Raw genomic sequence first — 23241 nt, 5'->3', positions numbered from 1 at the left:
ACTATACAAGATAAGACACTTTCTGCTCTAAAACCCATTGATTCCACCGGTGTGTGAACCTAAATACACAGGCATTGCATTATCTCTCGATACAGCTGCATGACAGAGGGGTGTGGGAAACGACAATATGTGTATTTCCCACACGTTGGCTCGATAAACGGCCGAACCATACGTGTACATGTGTGGGCTGGAGACTATGTGGGTAATGATTCCTTTTTGCTCAGCTTTCGAAAACCTTGTTGGTATTCCATGTGATACGATGGAAGGTAGAAGCTTCGGGGAAGTCGAGACATCTACACGGTCTTCTTTCTGAAACACTGTGTACAGAGCGACAGTCGCATCCCAGGAATGTGAAATCGACTCAGCGTCGTGAGAGTTTGATATGTAGGCGACTGCATCGTGATACAGTTTGAGGCTACATTTCCATATCAAAGTGGCTCTAAGTCTCCTGCATTGTTCTTTTGTGCATTTACAAACACACGAATCAATCAGTGGTGCATTCTTCAGAATTGATTGGACATCAATAACCAAATACGCTGCCCTTTGAAGTCTCTACTGTAAGGAATTCATTTATCAAGATGCAGTGAAAGTCATGGTTGCTATGTCACCATGAGACAAGGTTATCCTGGCATCATTTTTAAAAAGCAACAAGTAAAATATTGAAATCTGACCACATGAGTTTTGTTTTGATATCTTTTCTTAGCTATTTCATTGCAGAAGGTTAACTTTAATTATCTTTAACTGGTGTGTTACATATATGGAAGCACACTTCATTCGCGGAACAATGAGAAAACTTTTTCTGTCAACGACATCTGTATCTGACAACTACAAGATCATTTTCTCATGATATTTGAGCAGCTCCATTCTCTTGTCATCCCTCCATGTCTCACCATTACCTTCTTCTTGTATTCCTGCAGACTCTTGACTATGAGACCAAGAAGTCATACACCTTCAAGGTGGAGGCATCCAACGCACACCTGGACCCCCGCTTCCTCCACCTGGGGCCCTTCAAGGACTCAGCGACAGTCAAGGTAAATGTCCTGGACACGGACGAGCCTCCTGTCTTCACCAAGGCGTCCTACACCATGGAGGTGTACGAGGACACTCCTCCAGGAACCATCATCGGCTCTGTGACGGCTCAGGACCTAGATGTCAGCAGCAGCGCTGTCAGGTAACAGGATAACGCAGTAGTCAATGGGAACAATACTAACCGCACCCTGTACCCCATACAGCCAAAGTTTAAGGACACGAGGGGACGTGAACATTGTTTCAGTAAGATGTATGATTTTAGATTTAGTATTTGCATGTTAGTATTATTCATTTTCCAGTCCTGTTGCCAGCTGCACCAGCGCTTCCCGAAATGCAGACTAAGGTTTTAGGTGATAGTCCGTTTGGATTGGGGTAAGGGCTTACCTTTGGGTTCAACATATGGGGGGGTTGAAATCTTCAACTATCCAGGGAAGTCAGGAATATGTCTGCTTGTATTGAGAAAAACCACAAGAAATTGTCGGAAAAAACTCAGGAAAAAAAAGGAGACAAAAATGTTCAAAAAAGACACAAAAACCTTGGAAAAAATGTTGGGAAAAAAAACTGAAAAGAAACTCTGAAAGAAGCGGCACAAACTTTGAAAAAAAAAAAATTCAAGATATGGCCGTGAGTAATGCATCATGGGTTATTTTTGCTTTCACATGCAAAGGTTAACTGGATGTTGAGCTGTAATCCTTTAAAGTGGACAAATGATCAGTCTGTATTTCAATTTTTATCAACACACATGTAGTTTTAAAAAAGAATAGTCCCATTAGTCCTGGAATTAGCTGTTGTCCTTCAATGAAGTTGAAGTTCAATCAGAAAAAAAAAAAAAAAATCAAATATCACAACGTTTTTGACCAAATACCTCAATATCAATATTGCCACAACATTGTAGTGTTTACTATTGGTGCTATCACAAAATATATACAATGAGATTTTTGATAAATAATCATCAGTAATGTGGATATAATGACTAACTGCGTAAAGGCTATTAACACAACAGTTAGAACAGTCTAGAAAGTTGGGAAAATTACATAACTTTACTGTAATGCAACATTTTATAACCAGGAAAAGACAACACTTATGCCATATTACGATATGACGATATCTAAAATCTAAGACAATATCTAGTCTCATATCACGATATGATAATATAATATAGTGCCCAGCTCTACCTTAAATTAAAAGTCCATGCTTGATACTGGACAAAGTAGTTACCAAAACAATCTCACCACAAATCCATTTTATTGGAAAAATAAGTACTTTTTAAATAAAAATGGAAATTTGCAACAACATTGCAACTCCATCTACGAAAGGCTGCATAGTGAAAGCAGCACTTCACCAGCAGCGTCAGTCCTCTGTGTCTACCCAGACTGCACTTCGGTGTAGGTCACACGCACCCACAGACTAATACAACAAGCAGTTAACATGCATAAATAAAAAGATAACAGACTTGAAGCTTTTTAAATAAAACACGTTTCGGTTTGCAATTCCACGTGTCAGGCGCAAGTAAAATGTGAGCCGTTCCGCAGCCTCCCAGACAGTTGTATTTTATTAATATACAAGTGTATTTGCTCCATTAGATGTGCATGTCTGATGTCTGAAAATGGAAAGGCCTTCTGAGTGGACAGGGTTTTATACTACTTCTATAATTTCTTGATCACGTTTTGAGATAAAACATAGTTGCTGATTGGATTATGTTCCTTGGATCAAGAAGAGCTTAATTTTTGTTCAACCATAAATGTACAAGGATATGGTCACGGTCAGGGGGCACAGGCATATGATTGCCCCCCCAATCCATAGCGCTAGAGTGCTGTCCATCTGATAATTGTGATATCCAACGGTGCAGAGTACTGTCCCCTGGCTGCCTGTTCTGCCAATCTTCCCAGTCCTTGTCACATTGCCACTCAATGTTTTCATGACGACTATCCAAAATTCTGATCTAAGCGTAGAGTTCGCTTATCAGAAAACATCCGTCTGAATGTTTTTTGGTCATTTTGGTATTTTCAAAGGCACTGCCAAACAACCAATTTCTGATTGTATTAGAACTTGTCGGTGGTCTCTAACCATTGGCAGAAACATTAACGTACACCACTAGTGCACTGAAGCTTTAACAATGATATGTAAGTTGTGGTTTGAAAACAATACAGCTTAATTATGGGAGTCCCAATCTGAACCGCAAAACAACAGAGTGATTTGCTAATTTGGTTCTTTAAAACGGCAAAACTAGCACTTCGCTGTTTTTTAATGAGTTATCCTGTGGCTAAAGTTTTCTTCCACTGCGGGAGTGCAAAGCATTTCTCAGATCGGAGCCCGTTGATGACAGAGCACCCAGCCCATCACTGTAACTGGGTTCCCTCTCAACTGGACTGCTCTTGTCGCTGCAGGTATTCCTTGGAATGGCATCCGGAGTCTGACAGCTGTTTTGACATCGACACTGTTGAAGGAACCATTTCCACTCATGAATACCTGGACAGAGAGACAGCCATTCAGCACAACATCATTGTAGTGGCAACCAAAGTCAGTAAGTATTACACCCTGCATCTGAACCAAACCTCAGAGCTGATCATCAAGAAAAAAAAAAAGGGCCCTATCTTGGACCCAGCGCAAAGCCCGACGCAAGTGTCTTTGCTAGTTTAAGGCTTTCCAGGGCCCACGTCGCATTCTTGGAGTATTTCTACCTTAAGGCAGCGGAAAGTGATCGGGCCATTGACCAACAAAAGCCTGGTCTAAAGTCAATAACGTAGCATTTCATTGTAATTTTTTATCAGTAAACTGCACCTAGGCTTATGCACAGCACACACACACTATGCTTGTTACACACACAGGGACGCAAAAGATTAAAAATAAATATATTACAATATGAAATAGTATTATGATCTGCTTGAGCGCTTTCCTTTCATGCACAATCAGATCAGTTTCTTCTCCTGGAAATCTCTCCTTCCTGCTTAACATTTCCTCCATCATCACAGCAATGCATCATGGTACCAACGCGCCTGGCTTTTCAAGGGAATGGGAGATGACACTGTGATTGGTTTATTACATGTTACGCCCAAAGCAAACATATGATTAATAAGTACACCCCTTTTTTTTAAAGGTACTTTATAGTGACATACACGAAAATGTAGCAAAGTTCATTCTCTGCATTTACCTCAAGGGAGCAGTGGGCAGCCAATCACAGCACCCGGGGACCAGCTCCAGATCTGAGCCAGTGCCTTGATCAAGGGAATTGACTGGAGAACCTAGCAAACATGTTTTGATGGTGGGGGGAATCCCGGGCGAACCCACAAAAACATAGGAAATGGGAAATACAAGAACATACAAACTCTACACAGAAAGGCCCAGAACGACCAGGATTCAAACCTAGTTCCTGCTTGCTGTGAGGCCACATTTCTAACCACTGGGCCACCATCTTTCAAACACACACCTGGCGCACTGCCCCGTTTTTTCCGCTGTAAAACTACCAAAATTGGATTCATACACACCGTAAACACACCTGCGCCAGGCGCTTCACGCTTGGATCGTCAAAAAGGGCCAAATGTTTTTTTTTGCAATAGTGATTCAATGTCTTGCCATTTCATATTTCTCCTTCTACATAGGTACTGTCATTGAGTGACATGAGAGTTAGCATTGACAAACCACATGTGCAGCTCCACAGGGTTTTTACCTCTAAAATTAGAAGGTGTAAAAGCAGTACTTGTTTACACCAGCCTTATCTCTTAAAAAAATGTGAAATCCCCAAGGGGTCTGAACATGTAAATATCTGCTCTGTGCATCAAAGCGAAAGAAATAAGCTCAATATATGAAAGGTCATAATTAGTACTCTATATTTATCAAAGGTCCGACTGGTAACAGAGATAGTAGCGTGCTGGTAGAGCCCATTGGTTAGGCCAGTTCATTGTTTAGTAACTGTAAATTTCTTAGGATAGAAGCTATAAGAATTCAGGCCATCTAACAAGACATCATGTAAACTTCACAGTTTTCCTGATCATTTCCTCCACTACAGGTCAAGATGTTTACTGCTCGGCAAATAGCCAATCACAGTGCACTGGGCCATCTTACCAGCCCCTCTTCGCATCAGATTTGTGCCATCTGCCTTAATTACCAAAAGCTTTGGGCATGTGTACTGTTGTTCTCCCAAACGCAGTGCACTATCCCCACATAGTGGCCTTTTCAGCCAAGTACACGTATTAGGCTGAACTATTCTATCAGCCACGGACCTTTAATCAATAAATACGAAGATGAGAGAGAGTTATCTCACACACAGCTAAGAAGTTTTATGGAATATGGCAGGAACGGTCCGTGCAACATCGAAGCTGTTAGAGCCTCTTAGAGAAGGAGCTCCTCCATTGATTTTCCTATGATCTAACTTTAGTTGGTGTTTGCTTTCTCTCTCTCTCTCTGTGCACGTTTGGTTGGAGTGCAGCTGTTGTGTCTGTAGTGGAAACTAAATTTAGTAAATTTGGGCAAGCAGCTTAACTGCTTTCCTCCTGGAAGCTCCTTGAGAAGGAAAAGGGTCGACGAGTCACACATCTACCAAGCTATGTCATTAGATAGAGCATCATTTTAAATCCTCTGACTGAACAGATTGGTAGTTTAAATTAAGATGATCCAGAATAATTGGAGAAGGGTTACTGATCATGTAAACATCTGATTAGTATCTGGCTCCATCTAGTGGCCAAAACAGATGTTTCAAATAGCATCAACGTGCCAGAACACAGGTGTGTAAGACAGTGGGATGTAAATTTGGATACAACTGGAACCAGTACTAAATAAATTCTTGGATTTTGTTCTGTAAGCTACTAATTTCATTTTGGTTGGGTGTCAATGTAAAAAAAAAAAAAAAAAAAAAAAAAACATAGGAGAAAATTAAATGTATTTTTCAATTATGTAAGACTCGTTGTAAACACACATTCAATATCGCAAATCCCAAATTGATTTCCTGTTGCAGTGTATGTGAATGATATCATATGACAAAAAGTTAACAAAGATCCAGGCTGTTGCTTAGCAATGGAATTCCATTGAAAATATAATACTCTCTTGTACGCCATGACATGTTTTTGGAAGTTCTAGAAAAGCTAGAAAGTGGACCTTGAGTAAAGATATTTTTGTCAAAGGATTTCATTATATTTTCAGAAAATGTACTAACAACATTCAAGTTTTATTGAAACTCTTACTGACAGTATGTCCAGAGAATCAAATGTCCCCCAGGTTGCTAAAACCAGTTTAGATGCCACTGTTTTGTTTGAAAGGCAGAGTTCCCAAGAATGAATGTGCTCGCTGCTAATCAACTCCATGCATTCTAAATGTCTCGTGTAGTACAGGAGCATTTGATGCGCCGATGTAAAAGAAAAAGTCACACAAGTGACAGAGAAGCCGTACATGGAGAGAAAACCAGGCCACAACATGCAGTCAGCCCAGGTTATTCAGTGTGCCCGTGGCTTATCTATTCATTCATTCAATTCAATTCAATATTAATAATAGCATCAAGAAGAGTTATCTCAAGACACTTCACAGATAGAATTGGTCTAGGCTATACAATGTACAGTAACAGGACTTGGTTCGGACTTTCAGGTCGTGTTTGAACTCACTGAGTGTATTGTGATATGTGACTCATGTTGCCCCTTACAGACAACCCTCTGCTGTCTGCCAAAGTGTCCGTGACCGTCATCGTCCTGGATGTTAACGAGTTCCCTCCCGAGCTGGCGGTTCCTTCAGATACCTTCGTCTGTGAGAACTCCAGAGTGGGACAGGTAAACTTCAGGCTTGAAAACGATCTGCTGATTGGATGTTATGAAAAGCGGGAACACTAACCAATCAATCATTCAGACACTTTTCATACAAGCAAATGTGGCACAAAGGGCCAGAGACATAGACACATAACACATAATAATAGTCTCTATTCACCCATCTACCCCTAAAGCGACAAAAACAATAAGAACTTCTTTAACAACCAGGAACCGAGCTAAACCAAAATGCTGTGGAACACTTTTACTACTGGTTTATTATTGGTATTAGGTGGCTACTCTGGGTAATAAATACGTATTATTTTGAGATCTGAGTCATACTCAACACTCTCCTATGATCAAGTGATTTAAATATCCTAAGTATTGCGTTGCTAGACCTTTCTCCACAGCGCTATATCATTAATCAGATTTTAAAAAATGCAAGGTTTTAACTTTGGGTTCAGCATGGGGGGGGGGGTTGTGTTGGGCTCTCCACTTCTGAGCAATATTATTTATCATCATTTTTGCATATCAAACACTTAATTTATTGCAAACTGGTGAATATTTCTGCAACAATACGTGCCTTTTCTGCTTCAAGCTATGGTGCAAACATCTTTATTGATGTATAGGAATTATAACAGTTTTTTTTTCTTATTTTGGGGGGGTTGCACTGGGTCGTAACCTACCCATTCCCCCTGTAAATTCCGCATATAAAACATAACAACACGCTCCATCGGATTTAAGGGAGGGGAGGAATGATATTTTCCTGCCAGCCAAGGGACTTGAACCAGAAATATTTAATTCCCAAGCCACAAGCTATTCTGCGTGGGCTCTCTGATTCGCTGTGCCAAGCCGAGTGTGTTCCCTCCCTGACCAGGTGATCCAGACGGTCAGCGCTGTGGACAAGGACCTTCCTCCTGTCGGCCAGAGGTTCTTCTTCAAGTCACCCAGAGAGCTTCGCAACAGAAACTTCACTGTTCGAGATTTTGGAAGTAAGTAGAAGAGGGATTATAAGGAAAGAAGAAATCCCTTGCTTACCAATTCCTAACCTCGCAGAATGAAGACTGTCTGTCTGGCATCTGAATGTTATTCTGGGATGGTCAGCTTTTACAAATCCTCGTCTGACATTTCCTTTTTTCAGCTGCAACACCTCATCCACAAGCATTGTTATATTTTTGTATGTTTGTACGTATACAGCAGCATCACGCCTGATAGATTCTGACACACTGGCCTTCAGCCACCAAGGGGAACTGGAGCGTGTGTGTGTGTTTGTGTTTGTGTGTGTGTGTGTGTGTGTGTGTGGTGTGTGTGTGTGTGTGTGTGTGTGTGTGTGTGTGTGGTGTGTGTGTGAGAGAGAGAGAGACAGGAACAAGGCGCCTTAATGTTCTCTACCTTGTCAGGCTACATCTCCGTCCAGCGGGGGGAAATGGATCTTTTCTGACACACACACACACATAGAATCATCCTTTTAAACACCCTGTTCTTGGCATCATACAGCTTCCTGTGTGTTGGAGAACAAAAAGTGTGCCACATGACGGCTGCCATGAAAGAGTTCTTATATGTAACAGATATGGTTGGGTATAGTTTTCTTTCTTTCCATACAGGTGCTGAAATCACACATTTAAAAGGGAGCCAGACTGTGTGACTCTGTGTGAACCGATACTTACCTAACAAATATATTTAGCCTCATCCTGCCCCTCCTGTTATAACTCCCCCCCCCCCAGCTTGGAAAACACAGCTTTAATTTCAATTGAAAGTACTGTTAAAAGTGGAAAGGCCAACACTTCAGCCAAGCTTAGGCTGCATGCATTCATCTCCATGTGCCTTTGCCTGTAAGTATGCACATATGCATGTGCATGTGTACTGTATGTATACATAAGTGAATCATTGAAGTAACTTTAAAAAAAAAGTAAAAAAATGGGGTAGGACTAGAATTTGTTTCTAACTTCTTCCTACTACCTTGAACTATGTGTTTACAAAGTATATTTTGGTTGGTTGTCTTGCTTGAAATTGAAATGCTCTTATTTCATTTTATTTTTTCTACATGTTCCAAATAAACACGTGCGTTTTGATCTTGGTACACCAGGGCTGAGGTTGGTGTGACAGTGAAAATAATGACTGTGTGTGACAGTAGGGTCAGTGTTGTAACGTCACCCTCCGTTGGTTTCCAGACAACACCGCTGGCGTTGTGACTCGACGCGCAGGCTTCCAGCGGCGGCTGCAGGAAGTCTATGTTCTTCCTGTCGTGGTTGAAGACAGTGGTTACCCGGCACAGAGCAGCACAGCCACCCTCACCATCCGAGTGTGCTCCTGCGGGACCGGAGGCTCGCTGCTGACCTGCTCGGCCGAGGCCATCTTCCTGCCCGTGGGCCTCAGCACTGGCGCTCTGATGGCGATCCTGCTATGTGTAGCTCTGCTGATTGGTAAGATAATCCTTATGTCACATAACAATAAAATAACAATAAGATAAACATGATGTTGGGTAAGTTACTCCAGTTGCTGTAAGTGCTCTTTAAGTGGAAGTACTTTACATAAATGTACTACTCAAGGACTGGAAGTAAAAGTACAAGCATTGTGTTATGTAGCAATCAAAAGTTTGAATGTCATATTGTTTATATTATTTCAATTTCTTTTGTATGTTTCTTTAAAAAGAAAGAGAAAACTTGTTTTGGCGAGAATAAAACTACTCTGGGCAGAGACTTCCTAGTAACTTTAGGAAAAAAGTCTCAGGGTGCTGATATGAAAATGGCTGGTGGATTTAAGACAAAAAAAAACCAATGTATTGAATGAATCAAATCTGAACATAGAGTATGTGTCAGTGGCTTGTTGATCTTTACATTGTTCATTTCCTATCCTGGCCTGGGACACATTCCTACGGTTTAACAAAGTACTTACTGGACTTTAACGTGTCATTGCACTTACAATAACGAGCTTAGCTGTCCTCAATTTAGGTCGTTCTGTACTATGTCTCATCTCCAGTTTTTCCTGCATACACTATGTGTGTCTGTGTGTCTGTGTGTGTGTGTGTGTGTGTGTGTGTGTGTGTGTGTGTGTGTGGTGTGTGTGTGTTCATTTATTCATATTTATTATACAGGAAAGTAACATCACATTGCAATATAAACGGGCCTGGCTCGGTTTAAAAACTGGTTTTCAGCAGGTTCCTCTTCTACAGAAACAAAAAACATGGTTACAGCACGTCGGGACAGACATTTTTACAGGACATCCATATGGACTAGACAAATTTATGTGTGTGCGTGTGCGTCAGTCGCAGGGGGAACTGAGCAGCAGAGACCCAACAGGATTAAAACCCCAGCAGCTTGATAGTGTAAAAGTGTTACAGTGTACATTGATGTTAAAATATGTACAGGTTGGCAGGACGGTCTGAAATTATTATTTTTTTGTCTTTCGCTGTACGTTTTGTTGCTAAATGTGAGATGTCACACATGGACAAGGTCACAAGGATTTTGACCCGTTCCCGTTTTGTCATTGGCTCTCAGAGTCACATACTGAGACAAAGTCTGGCACGGGGGACTGCTGGGATTGGTTGAAGTCTCGGAAACTCCGGTTATTAGGTCAAAATTGCAGAAAATTTGGACTAAAAGTATTAAACTCATCAAAAATATGTACTGAATTAAAAGTGAAAGTAGGAGAAAGAGATATGGTGTAGTTGCCGTCTGCAGTAACGTATTAAAAAGTATTGCATCATTGTGAAAAAACTTGAAGTAACTTTTAAAAAGAGTACAAAAAAAAGCCACAATAATAAAAAAATAATTTTTCCACCCCTTACTCACTGGGACAAATATTTTGTTTGGGTTTGCTGACTGCAACGCACCTAAAACTAAGCTCTGTGTTTGCACTTTAAACTGTACAAATAACATGTAGCATCAGTAACGTTACCCGTTGTAGACTGCCATTTAGATGCCTTTTGTTTGGCAATTTGGCCGTCGCCATCGTTGTTTGTGGTTGCAATGGCACTGCGCTAAGCTAAATGCTAAAGAGGGAAAATGGCTGATTATCGACCCTTCTGAAGCGAGTGATCCAGTGGAGATTTACCGGCGGGTAAGCGCAGACCTCCGGGGACTGGCGCCATTCATCTGCATGTTGGGCAGAAGAGAAAATGGCCAAACTTTCCCTTTTCACTTTATGGGTAGCTCACTAGCTTGGTGTGCCGAACGCTACGTTGTCGGTTCGTGTGAATGTTTTACACAATGATACCTGATTGCGGTTATATAAAAGGCACAGGACTTTCTATAGAATGTCTGTATTTCCCCAAAACAAGGTCAGAGAAAAAGCACCTCAAAGGAGAAAAATGTAAGCTATATGCATATTTGCAGTTCTCAACAACACTCTCCGAAAGTGCACAGAACCTGCGCTGATTCAGTGACTGGCCCGGAAAACCTGTTTGCAAACTTGCAACTTCAACTTTCCTGACTTAATCTTTCGCTCCTTATCAATATGTTCCTTCACCACTGTCTGGTAATTTCACTCAAATGCTTCCTCCATCCACTCTTCCCATGGAACATGACATTCCTCGTGCTTTTAGACCAGAAAAGTAAATCTGGCTTGAGAGCTGTAACGGTAATCCCCCTTGGGTAAGATGAGGCGTCCTGTGACGTCGGCTCCCCCCCTACCCCCCCCCCCAGCAAGCCGCTATCGTTGGTACCAGCCACGCTCTTCCTTCTGACAAAGTGGATGAATGCCTTTCTGTTTTGGCCTAATCGTCCTTGGCATCCTCCTCCAGCACTGATGTTGCATTCCTGTCAGGACCCTGACACGCCTCTATCTAAACCTTCCACCTGCCAGGGCTCACATGAAGTAGTGTTTCTCCCAACCCTTGCAACTTCATTCTCTCTTCCTTCTTTTCCATTCTCAGGTCTACCCATACTGCTGCTCCCTCCCTTTCCAGTCAACTTGGTTGCTTCAGAATACGTTTCACCTTTCTCATATGGGCCTCAACCTTTTTTCCAGATCTAAATTGTAAACGATTGTCGTACAATTCTCTGTTACAAGGCCAGCAACAGTTTTTTTCCAGTACCATATCTGTGTCATTGTCAAACACCGAGTTGTTTTTGTCCACTTAGTCCTCATTTTCCTCCCTGCTGTTGGCTGCTTATTCTGGTTGTCCATCCCCCCCGCCTTTACTGTGGTTTAAGTGTAGGTTTGGTTCTTCCTCTGCATCACCAAGATCTTGCCAGTGTATTTTTTTCTTTACTTGGGTTGCCATCTCACTAAACTTTTGGAGACCTTGTGTAACATCTCTAAAGCTTTAGTGCGTTACTTTTTTCATATTAATGAACGTCGGTTACATTCAAGCCATTGCCAAATGAGTTGATACAAAGCTAATTAAGATCTGCTTGTGACATGATTGCCTTTGTAACCTTTTCACTAGGCCCGGCTCCCAATGTGAATACGGTTTTATGTCTGCTTAATTCTTAATTTTGCTGTAATGTTATTGGTTATTGTTTTAGTTTGTCACTATTATTGACACAGGCCTGTTCGGCAGGTTCATGGGTTCATGGTGTTTTGCTGTGGTTCTGCCTGTTATGTGGGGGGGGGGTACTTCAGCTGCTCACCAACTTAATCAGGGAGAGTGGATGCAGGTTTGCCTCATTAGGTTCTTTCTGTAGGTAGGGGCTGGGCAATTCTAAGGTGTAGAAAAATAGGTAAGATAGCTCTGCAGTAATATTTGGGGTGCCTATTGTAGTGGGTGCACATCTACTGTATATGTATAACTAGTAATGTCAGCAGTAACTGATCTATCCAATTGTAATGTTTTGAGAAACACAAGTGTTAATGTTGCTTGCTCAGGTTAGCTCACCCTATAATCACCTGTGTAGGTGGTACGGTCCGATTAGGGGCGCCTGGGTTAAAAGGGCATCGGATGAAGGTAAAAGAGAGTCTGGAGTGTCTTGCTGAGAGGTTGCATACAGAGAATTATTGAGCTAGAGAACTTTTGTTTGTTTTTTAAGAAGTCTTTATGTTGGTTGGTGGTGTGCAGATGACATGTCTTATAGTTTTCACCACAGTCCATGTCCACTGTTTGCTGTGTTTTCATACCATCACCACCCAACCTCAGTGTGTCCCTGTCCCCGCCATCATGTGTGGACGTGGGCTTCAAGGCCTAGTTTTTTCACACAGCTCCGCACAACTCTCTCTTTCTCTCAGCATGGCTATGTTTACAAATTGTTGTCTGGCTTCTTTCGGTTGCAGAAGCTCGAGTGAAGATAATGACTTCTTTAGAAGAGTCCATTGTGGTTTTTTTTTTTAAATCCTCTATGTCAACCTTAGCTACTAGCAACTGCGTGGAGTAGGGATGGGGGAGCGTGCACGATTCTGGAAGGCTTGTGTCCTGCTGATGCAACAACAGTGGTGTTATTACCACTTTTCCTCATGGGGGTGACAGAAACTACGCACTTTAGCTTTAAATTCCACAACAGCTTTGCACCTTTAAATTAAAGCTGCCTGTAAGCACCTTAACCCTTGTGTTGTCTTTCTGTTAACCATGAACTTGTCCTTCCCGGTCAAAATTGAAAATTAATATTTTTTTGGACTTTTTCGATGTTTTTGTTGCTTTTTCTGATTTATTTGTCACTTTTTTCAGCTCTTGGGTGTTTTTTAAAAACCTGAGCTGGTTTAGTAATATTTTTTTTTTATTCTTATTCTTGGAATTCATGGTCAACAAACCTCATTTAGATCAAATTATTCATCCGTTTTTAGTTAAAAAGGCAGAAATTATGAATTATTTTGACTAATAGCTAAGATCAGAGGCTGCTGAGTGGATCTCCGATAGGTAGACGTCAAAGTTTAGTCCGGATACTGTTTTGAAACCATTAAACAAAATAATTAAAATGCTAAACGACTAAATAAAAACCCCTAAAATTCAATGAAAGCAATGTTGTATGGAATCATCCATGTTAGTTTTGGGCAATTTGGTTGAAAGAAATCCATATTTCTGGTATAAAACACTAAGAAACGGGTCAATTTGACCCAAGGACAACACAAGGGTTAAAGAGCACCTATTATACTCCTTTTCGGTGTCATATTTGGACTCTCGGGGTTGACGAGAATAGGTTCACATGCTTCGATATTGAAAAACAAGTTTCTCATACTGCCCATTGCAGCAGCGCCTCTGCCTAAAACACTGAGCCCAGTCTGCTCTGATTGGTCTACCAAATTTTGGAACATGAGCAGAAATCTTGCTTAAAAACATCTGAAATATCCTAGTCCCGGGGTTTATTAATTCATTGATATGAATTAATGTCAATCAAGGGATATACTTCCCTAACAAAAGAGGTGAAAGAGGGAAAAGTAAATGGTGCCTAGGCTACATGTGTGCTGGCTCGGATATAATTAGAAAAGTCGATCTAAAGGAGGATAAATAGATGAAAGCAATACAGAATGCCCGAGAGCCTTACTGCAATATAGTCTATTATGTTTTTATATTTAGAATTTTCCCCAATGTTTCCCTTTACATAAAAATATTTCAAGCATACATTGATTCCGAAAAAGGTAGAAATAGGTGCATAGAAATTAACCTGAATGCAGGAAATGAAGAGTTTAATGTAAAAAAATGTCTGGAGGACCCCCCCCCCAGACCCTCCACATCAAATTCAAAGTCACCACACAAATCTGTAAACAGAACCTTGGCCTTTGGGTTGCCAGGCCAGTCCAAATGTTGGTGCCATCTAACTAACATCTACAAACTGGCCAGCTAAAATGGGTATTAACAAGCTGGGCAAGCCAATTGTAGTTTTGCATTGCATTCAGTTTATTTAAAAGAGTCCAGGCTAAGCCCCGAACCTCCTCAAGTCCTAGAAATGCCCATGAATTCAGGTATTTTAAAGAGGAATGTGGGCTAGCTATTTTTAAGCAGTGGAGAAAAAAGTGTTGTCTGTGGAGAGGAAAGCTCCATTTGGAGTGAAATGTGTTATACACCTATTACACGCACAAAAACTAAATAATACACTGAAATATGGGAAACATTCAAAAGAAAAGCCACAATGTGGGCTCTTTAATCTAATAGCGAATGCTGTGTGCAGTGTCTATTTTACTGTAACTTACCCTGAAGTGTTCCCAACTCCATATTGCATAAGTACATTGTTTATAGGGTTTACAGTGAATTGTTTTTATGAGAGAATTTTAGGATGATTAACTGCACCATAAGATAACACATTTCTGTCACACTTGGTAACCTGAAAATAAAAGAAAAAAAATCTTTTATGCAGATTATACTTGTAAGTGTGATAACCTTTACATTACTTCTGTAGTTTCTACTTAAACCTAAAATGTTTCTGGCTTGCAGCTGATGATGCGGGGAGTCATTTGGCCAGTCAATTAATGCATGTGATGTAACACTAGAGGGCGCAAATAACCCATCCCAAGCATCTAATTATCACAGGAAGGTGTTGAAGTAAACTCTGAGTGTTTCCTTCTTTTTCCCTCCTATTACAGCCTGGAATTCTTGCCCCTGTTACAGAGAATTGTAGTTACATAACTATTTGTTTAACCGCAGTGAAACCACAAAATGCCACATGTACACAGCTGACATTGGGGGTCTGAATTTGTGTGTGCGTGCTTCCCGTGTATGTGTGTCTTACACAGAGGAAGCAGACAAGGAAAAGAAAGCAGTGTGAAAGCAGTTCTTTATCCTGCTCTCACAACGGATTCACCCGAATCATGAGAGAAGCATATAGGTCTCTTCCTCAGTGTGTGTGTGTGTGTGTGTGTGTGTGTGTGTGTGTGTGTGTGTGTGTGTGTGTGTGTGTGTGTGTGTGTGTGTGTGTGTGGTGTGCGTGTGTGGGGCTGACGGTAGACATGTCATCAGAGAATAATCGCAGCTTCCCGAGGACATTGTGCCTTCTTTATTGGTGTCCTTTGAGCGAGAGGATAGCTAAAAGAGGACATAAAGAAGAGGAAGGGAGGCTGGGCTAATAGCTGCTAATACATAACATCCACCCTCTTTTCTTTCCTTCTTTCTCTCCTCTCCACCTTTTTTCTCATGCATATGAGAATTCACCCATGTATTCACTGTATAGGAGACAGGATTCAGGATAACAATGTAACACTTTTGGTGCAGAGGAAGAAGGGTCTTGAAGGCAGGGTAGAAGAAATCCTGGCATGGTGTTAACAACTGAAGTATTACTATCTTAACATGTGCCTAAAATGACACATATAAATAGAGTTTATTTGCCAAAGAACATTCTCTGGAACGGGTACAATGGGAATGCCAGGGCTGGTACATAACAGAACAACCGGAGAGATTTTAAAAAGCTTTGTGTCTTCCCTAGGGAATGCCATCTCCTATTGTGTTTTATCGACTTAACTGTTAGCTTTTTACCTTCTGGGCAAAAACACAAGTGGGTGCATCAGGGACAACCATGCCAAAAGAAAAACAAATCCTGACATAGAAGGCCATCAAGACAGGATTCAATGAGTAAACAAAATATAAGAAAATAGTGAAGTATGTGTAACTAACAGTTTAAAACCCAAACATAGTATAACATAGCTAGTATAATGGTGTATTTCCATTACATGGTACCTGCTTGGCACTAGACTTTATCATTAGGGCTAGGATTTATGAAGCACTGGTGCTTCTCATGCACAACTAAGTAAAGTCAAGAATAAAGATACAGAGATACAAAAGAAAATGTAAAAAAAGTCACAACATTTTGAACAAAATGTATCAAAGTTAGGGTACAAGTGGCTGGCGTCTCCCTTAGAGATGAGACGCTGAGACGCTCAGTCATCCTAGAGGAGCTCGGAGTAGAGCCGCTGCTACTTCGCGTCAAAAGGAGCCAGTTGAGGTGGTTCAGGCATCTGGTAAGGATGTCTCTAGGGGCCTCCCTAGGGTGGAGTTCTAGATACTTCCAGTTGGGAGGAGGCCCCGGGGAAGACCCAGGACTAGGTGGAGGGATTACATCTCCAACCTGGTCTGGGAACACCTCGGGTTCCCCTAGTCGGAGCTGGTTAATGTGGCTTGGGAAAGGAAAGTTTGGGGTCCCCTGCTGGAGCTGCTGCCCCCGCGACCCGATACCGGATAAGCAGATGAAGATGGATGGATGGATGTTAAACTTAGTCAAAAATAACGTGAAACTGTAAAAAAAATATTTTAGGTAAGGATTTAAAATGACTCCTAAGGTAGAGAGTTAAAGCCCAGCAGCTCTGAGTGTAAAAGCTGATTAATTCACCTCTGACATTGTATCAGGATTTGGACACAGTCAGAGAGGTGTTCTCTAAGAATCCGAGGCTAGACTTAGACTTCTCTTTTTTAATCCTTTTGGGATGACTCCCGCAAGGAAATTAAAATTTACATCAGCAGTTTTCAGTAAAATACAGTATGGAGAGAGAAAAACAGTATAAAGATAACAACAATAAACATAATAATAATAACAAAAAAGCCTTTAAGAAAGTAATTTACCAAAAAATATGAATTATTAGCTACTTTCAGGCTTACGTATAAAGCCTCAAAGGGTTTCCAAACTTTAGGGCCAGACTTTACTGACCCTCAAGGGTTATTAGCATGACCTTAAAACCAATCCTAAAGTTAACAAAAGGACAATATAAGTGACTTTATTTCTGTCACCTGGTTTAACCCTAGTCTAGTTAAAAAAAGGGCTGCAGCTCTCTGGGCGACAGCTGTTGGAGTTCTAATAAGCCAAGCGTAAAGAACTGAGGCATACATGACCTTTTCCAGATCAACAAAGAGGCAAAGTTGAATGTTGGAAGTCTGTATAAGCATGTGAACTGTAAAGCCCCTATTCTAATCCAGTACCACTTCAGAGATTAAACTAAGTGACTAAAATGAGGATATTATTTATTACATCATAGTTTTTATTTATATTATTCTAATTATTTTGCAAGGAGTCAGTTTGAGTTTTATTCGTCTTGAGGCGCCTCAGTAGCCTGACAAGCCAGACCCACATCAAGATGTTAGGTCTGGGAACTCACCATTGGCTGGGCTCAATCCGAGGGGCGGGATAAACGGTTGTCTTTCACATTCCCTCTGCACGCAATAGGCTAGCACTACAACCAACCAGAGCAACGAGCTAGTTGATAGATTCAACTTTTGCCGAATCCGGTCAGCAAAACTCCGAATACAGCTTCCTTTTTTAAGAATGACTTCAACTCCAAGTCTTCCAGAGTCGCGGCCAAAGCCGATTCAAAAGGCTGCTGTTTGCTAGCAGTAGCAACCATCTTTGTTTTCAAGTAGCAGGGAATTAACGTGGAACCGTCGCAACTCTGCCGTCCTTATGTTAAGCCCGCCCACCGACTCTATACATGATGTGATTGGCCTGACTAGAGTTTGTTTTTTTCCAGCTAGCAAGCCAATGGAGAGTTGCTAGACTGACCCTAGCTGCAAATTCTAGTGTCTAGCTTTCCAGGCTAGCACCTAGAGAGTAGAGTTGGGTCAATTCCAAGTTTTGCCGGATTGTATGAGCTCAAACCGCTGTGATATTATGCACTGTTTATGTGCTGTACAGTAGGGGGCTCAGACAGCATCCTTGTGGTGCGCCAGTCCTAGAAGTTATTGTAAATGAACATTAACGGTATTCCTTGTGAGCTTATAACAGGTCTCCATGGTAAATGGTCTGCATTTATATATCTTAATTCTGTTGGTTTTACACTGTTGAACAAAACAAGGCATTTGAACACTTTGGGATATTTTGACAGGCTTTTTTCATTACGTTCTGATATTTTATAGACTTAACAGCTAATCACTAATTGACTGTAAAAAATAATCTACTGATTTAACGATAAATACTAAATTGTTAATTGCAGCCCTGGTTTCATTCATGGTGAGCTGCTGGTGGCTAGATCCGTTCTGCTTTAAAGTGCTTTATTTGTCATTTGGGTTTGGCTCAGAAGGTATATATGGCTGTAATGTTAGAAAGTAGCTTCCTTATCCAATCCCACCTCCTACTCCTCTTCCCATACACTAAATAAATCCTCCTCTACTGCTAACACAGCGTTATTCTCCAACCTGCAGCAAGATACAGTGCTGCTGCTGAAACAGAAACAGATGTGTTTTTACATTATTCTGGCCTTTTTAAGTGTACAGCTTTATGTCTCTATACGACTCCACTTGTAAAACAATTTAGTTACACGCCCCAACAAACACAATATTGGCTTGACCTGAATCACAAAGGAATCTAATAAACAGCACATGGCTTTCAGTGGCTGGGTTTTTCACAGACAGAATACATAGTGTTTTTCTCATCTGAATTCCCCTTTTGACCAACTGTTATTATTTCTTGGAACCATGTTTATTTCTTTTTTAGTCTTTAGGTGTACCATACTGTGCGCTTTTTATTCACCCAGCAGCAAGCAGTTCACAAAAAGCCCTAATGCCAACACAAGATGGTTTTCTATTAGGTCTCCCAAAGAGCTGAACACGCTGAAACATCAATATATTCGAGTACATAGCAGCAGCCTCCATTAACCCAGCTCCTAGTCAACACCATGACCTTGTTTAGCTTCTATAGCACATACCCCAAGGGGATGTTGTTAAGTTTCTTTTTTCTGTGCGCTGATCTGCTTCACAGATCAGATGATTGGTTTTCTGTGGAGAGCAGTTTTTATATAAGGACGACATAGCACATCTGCACGCAGGGCTTCCAGGGAGGACTTTGTGTCGGGAGGCGTCTGGTGATTCCCACCCCTATTACATGTACATTAGTTTTGTGTGCTAAGTGTAAGTGTTACTTACAGAACTTTCTTTGTAGAAACCACTGCTGCTTGTGTTTGTAATGACAGGAAGAGGACAGAAAGCATACGCTAAGAAAAAAAAAATCCTGTGTGCCAAAATCTCTATACTGTTATTGAAATTATTAAGAAGGTAAAATGGCACATCATTTGAAAAATGTGCAACTTGTGCTGGATTTTTAATACACAACAGAGAGGCATTTCACATAACACAACCACAGCATTATGACATCTCAAACTCAGTCAAGTACCCGTGTCTTTTAGAAGACAGCGGCTTCTGTGTGCTCAGCTATCTAATATGGCCTTAGTGTATTGCAGTTAGCAGCAGCGGTGATGGCATTAGCCAGGAAGTGGAGGCCTCACAGGGCACTTTAATCTTTATTGACTGCCTGGTTAAAGCAGCTGCCTTTGTTTTCTTGCGCCTATTGATTATACAGCAATGGACAATACCCACAGTGGACAAATAAAGTTGCCTGTTATCAAAGTGGAAGAGAAGAGAATGAGTGCGTGAGTGAATTAAAAGGTAATGAATGAATCAGGACTGAGGAAGGAGCAGAGAGCTACAGCATATTCTCAGCACACCATAGCATCTAAAAGCCTGTATGCGTTACACTTTTAATATCTTCTGATGACAGATGTTTTAATTTGCATAGAAATACCACAAGCTGTTAAAACCATAAGCGGAGTTTGACAATCGAGCCAGGAGGGGCAAAAAAAAGTAGCAGCTGAGGTCTGGCCTACCACACTAGCACGAACACATATGGACAAAAGAAACTCAATGCTCCTCCTGCCGCCATCCCACCCCACTACACTCTGTATTCCCATTTCAAATGTTTCTCTTAATGATATCCTCATATTTAATTAACATAGTAACACAGGACTCTCCCCGATAACATACTATCCTATAGGTGTATGATGTGTCCTCCGGTTATAATTATGCTAATGTTTTTGGTGTATATATATATATACTGTACATACCGGGTTCACAAAAGTAGAATAATGTATTAATGAAATAGTATATAAACGTTAAAAGTAAATTTTGTAATACTTTTTGAGTAGGAGTCAAACATTGCTTGGACTCGCCGGTGCGTCTTTTAAAGTGCTCATATTATGCTTTTTGGCTTTTTCCCTTTCCTTTTTGTTATATATCTTTTTTTGCATGTTATAGGTTCACAGAGTGAAAAACCCCAAAGTCCCCCCCACCAAAGGGACGTACCATCTCCAACAGAAACCACAAACTGCTCCAATCGGCTCCATTGTAGTCCAACATTTACTTCTGTGACGAACGTGCGTCACTTTGTAACGCATGTTATAACGCTCGCTTAGCTGCTAGCATGCCCCGCCCTCATACTCTGCTTCTGATTGGCTAGTAGTCCTTACCTTGCTACTGTAAAACAGATGAAACAGAAGTGAGATGCCTCACTCTGTAGCTAAAACAGAAAGCTCAACACACAGGGTGAAAAGGGGAGCTCCAGCAATGTGCAGTATCTCAAAACCATTGTGTTTATTGAAAGTGAACCTAATCTGATATAACCTGTAAATACAATTTTGAACATGAAAATGAGCATAACATGAGGTCTTTAAGACCAAGCTAAAAAGAGAGTGAATGAGAAGGTGAGAATCAAACACCTCTCTTTAGACGCATCTAGCGTTGCTGTGTCTGACTTTATGAATAGGGAACGGTTTACTAAACCAGAAACAAAACCTATGCAGTCCGAATCATTTGAAAGATAAAAAAACTGTACACTCTCAGGTTTCAAACAACATCCAGTGGGACCTGATTTTTTTTTTTGACTAACCCATCATTCTGTCTGTGTCTTGCAGTCATGGCAGCATTATACATGGGCCAGAGGCGCCACAAAGAGAAAGACACTCTGATGACATCGAAAGAGGACATCCGCGACAATGTCATTCACTATGACGACGAGGGCGGCGGCGAGGCGGACACTCGGGCCTTCGACATGGGCACTTTGCGCAACTCGCACTCCCAGCGCACGAGCATTCACAGCAGCACCTCCAGGAAGGAAAAAAATGGCTACGGAGACGGGGTTCTGCTGCATCTCAGCAGCAGCCGCGGCGACGACGTCAGGTCACCCGACATCCACCGGCAAACAGCCAGTGTCATCGCGGCGGCGAACGACAAGGCCCCGCCCCCTTCCCGCGGCAAAGTGACTGATGGCGACGCCAAACTGATCAGGGAGTTCATCGCGCATCGGCTGGAGGAGAGTCAGCAGGGTTACGCTGCCCCACCCTACGATTCGTTGGCGACCTACGCCTACGAGGGCGAAGGCTCGGGGGCTGGCTCGCTCAGCTCCATAGAGTCATGGGTAATTGACCATTCTGAGGATTTTAGCTCCCTCGGCAACTGGGGACAACAGTTCAAAACATTGGCTATCATCCTGGACAGACAGCCGCCTGCTCACACTGGGGAGAGCTGAGAGGAAGCCGGACAGCGGAGAGACTTTTGGGAGGCCATCTTGGAGTTGGCGTTCTGTTTTAGACATGTTTTTTTTTTTTTTTACTGCGACAGGCACTGACTAGAATGATGTGAGGAATTTCTTTTAGAAAGCTGTCCATGTGAAGTAGAGATGTGGACTTGTTAGCGAGAGAGCGGTGATCCTAGCTACGGGCGCGTGGAAAACTTGATAGCTCCTCAAAGTGCCTGAGGTATTATGTGTTTACATGTATTTTACTGTATGTTACTTAATAAAAAACTATCTCCATCTGATGTGATTTCCAACAACAGGTCCTTAAGTCTCATCAAAACATTTCTTAAACTTGGGTTGTCTTCCCATCAAAATTGAAATACAACAAAAATCAATGTTTTTTTTTTTTTTGGGGGGGGGGGGGGGTTGTACCTTTTTCAACACTTTTTTCAATGTTTGTCACTTTTTTGACGTTTTCAACAACTTAACACGAAGTTACTAACTTTATTGTTACAGTTATTTTTGGAATTTATGGTCAATAAACCTAATTTTTAGGAAATTACACCTAATGTTTGAGTTAGAAAAGCAGAAATTAGGAATTGTTTAGACTAAAATTAAAGGAAGGGATGTTGATGGATAATCACAGACTGGAATATGTCAACTTTTACTCAATACCATTTCAAAACCCCTTCAATTTTCTTTTTTCAAATGCTATAAAATTGAATAAGACGCCCCAAAATTAATGAAAGTAGAGATTTGCCAAAGAGCGTTGTGTGGAATCAATCATGTTATTTTGGGGAATTACAAAGAACATTGATATAGGGAAATGGGTACATTTTGACCCGAGGACAACATGAGGGTTAATAGGGATTCAATCGGAAAATCAAATGCTTTTCTCTTTCTAATGCCGGCCAGTGGGATCCCAGAGGAGGACTACTGACTTGTGACAACTTCATGTGCTAACTTTTCCTCCAGCGCCTTCATGAGGTTGCCATTTTTGTTTCAAATTGAAATGTCTCGACAGTTACTGCTATTAAATATGGTACAGAAATCCATGTCCCCAGCAGGAGGATTTGTAATACTTTTGGTGATCCCCTTTACTTTGTGTTTAGTGCTTATTTGCAAATGTTAGCTTGATAATATACTAAACTAAGGTGGTGAACATAGTACACATCAGCATGATCACATTGTCATTGTGAACAGCAGGCATTAAAAGCTATAAACAAAATGTCCTGCCTATTTATTGTGAGAATAATAAAGTCCTACTCCAGACACGTCGTAAATCATGTAAAATAATGTTCTATGATAAAAAAGTAATAGAAAAGTCTGAAATAGGGTCTGGAAGCACATCCACTCTT

The 23241-nt window shown here is 41.2% G+C and overlaps 1 protein-coding gene across 1 annotated transcript in view; it reads left to right on the top strand.

Annotated features, from left to right (window-relative positions):
• The window catches only part of LOC116699633 (cadherin-12), a 55545-nt gene extending 33338 nt beyond the window's left edge, over positions 1-22207 (top strand). The window contains exons 8-13 of the mRNA XM_032532312.1: positions 918-1171; positions 3417-3553; positions 6661-6782; positions 7633-7747; positions 8927-9178; positions 21282-22207. Coding sequence (XP_032388203.1) covers positions 918-1171; positions 3417-3553; positions 6661-6782; positions 7633-7747; positions 8927-9178; positions 21282-21895 — 1494 coding nt within the window. The 3' untranslated portion in view covers positions 21896-22207. The remainder of the gene's footprint in view (positions 1-917; positions 1172-3416; positions 3554-6660; positions 6783-7632; positions 7748-8926; positions 9179-21281) is intronic.
• The last annotated feature ends 1034 nt before the right edge of the window (positions 22208-23241 follow it).

Source organism: Etheostoma spectabile, chromosome 12 (assembly GCF_008692095.1).
Source record: "Etheostoma spectabile isolate EspeVRDwgs_2016 chromosome 12, UIUC_Espe_1.0, whole genome shotgun sequence".
Taxonomy (NCBI): domain Eukaryota; kingdom Metazoa; phylum Chordata; class Actinopteri; order Perciformes; family Percidae; genus Etheostoma; species Etheostoma spectabile.
The sequence above is the reverse complement of the archived record's forward strand: the minus strand, read 5'-3'. Positions and strand labels throughout refer to the sequence as shown.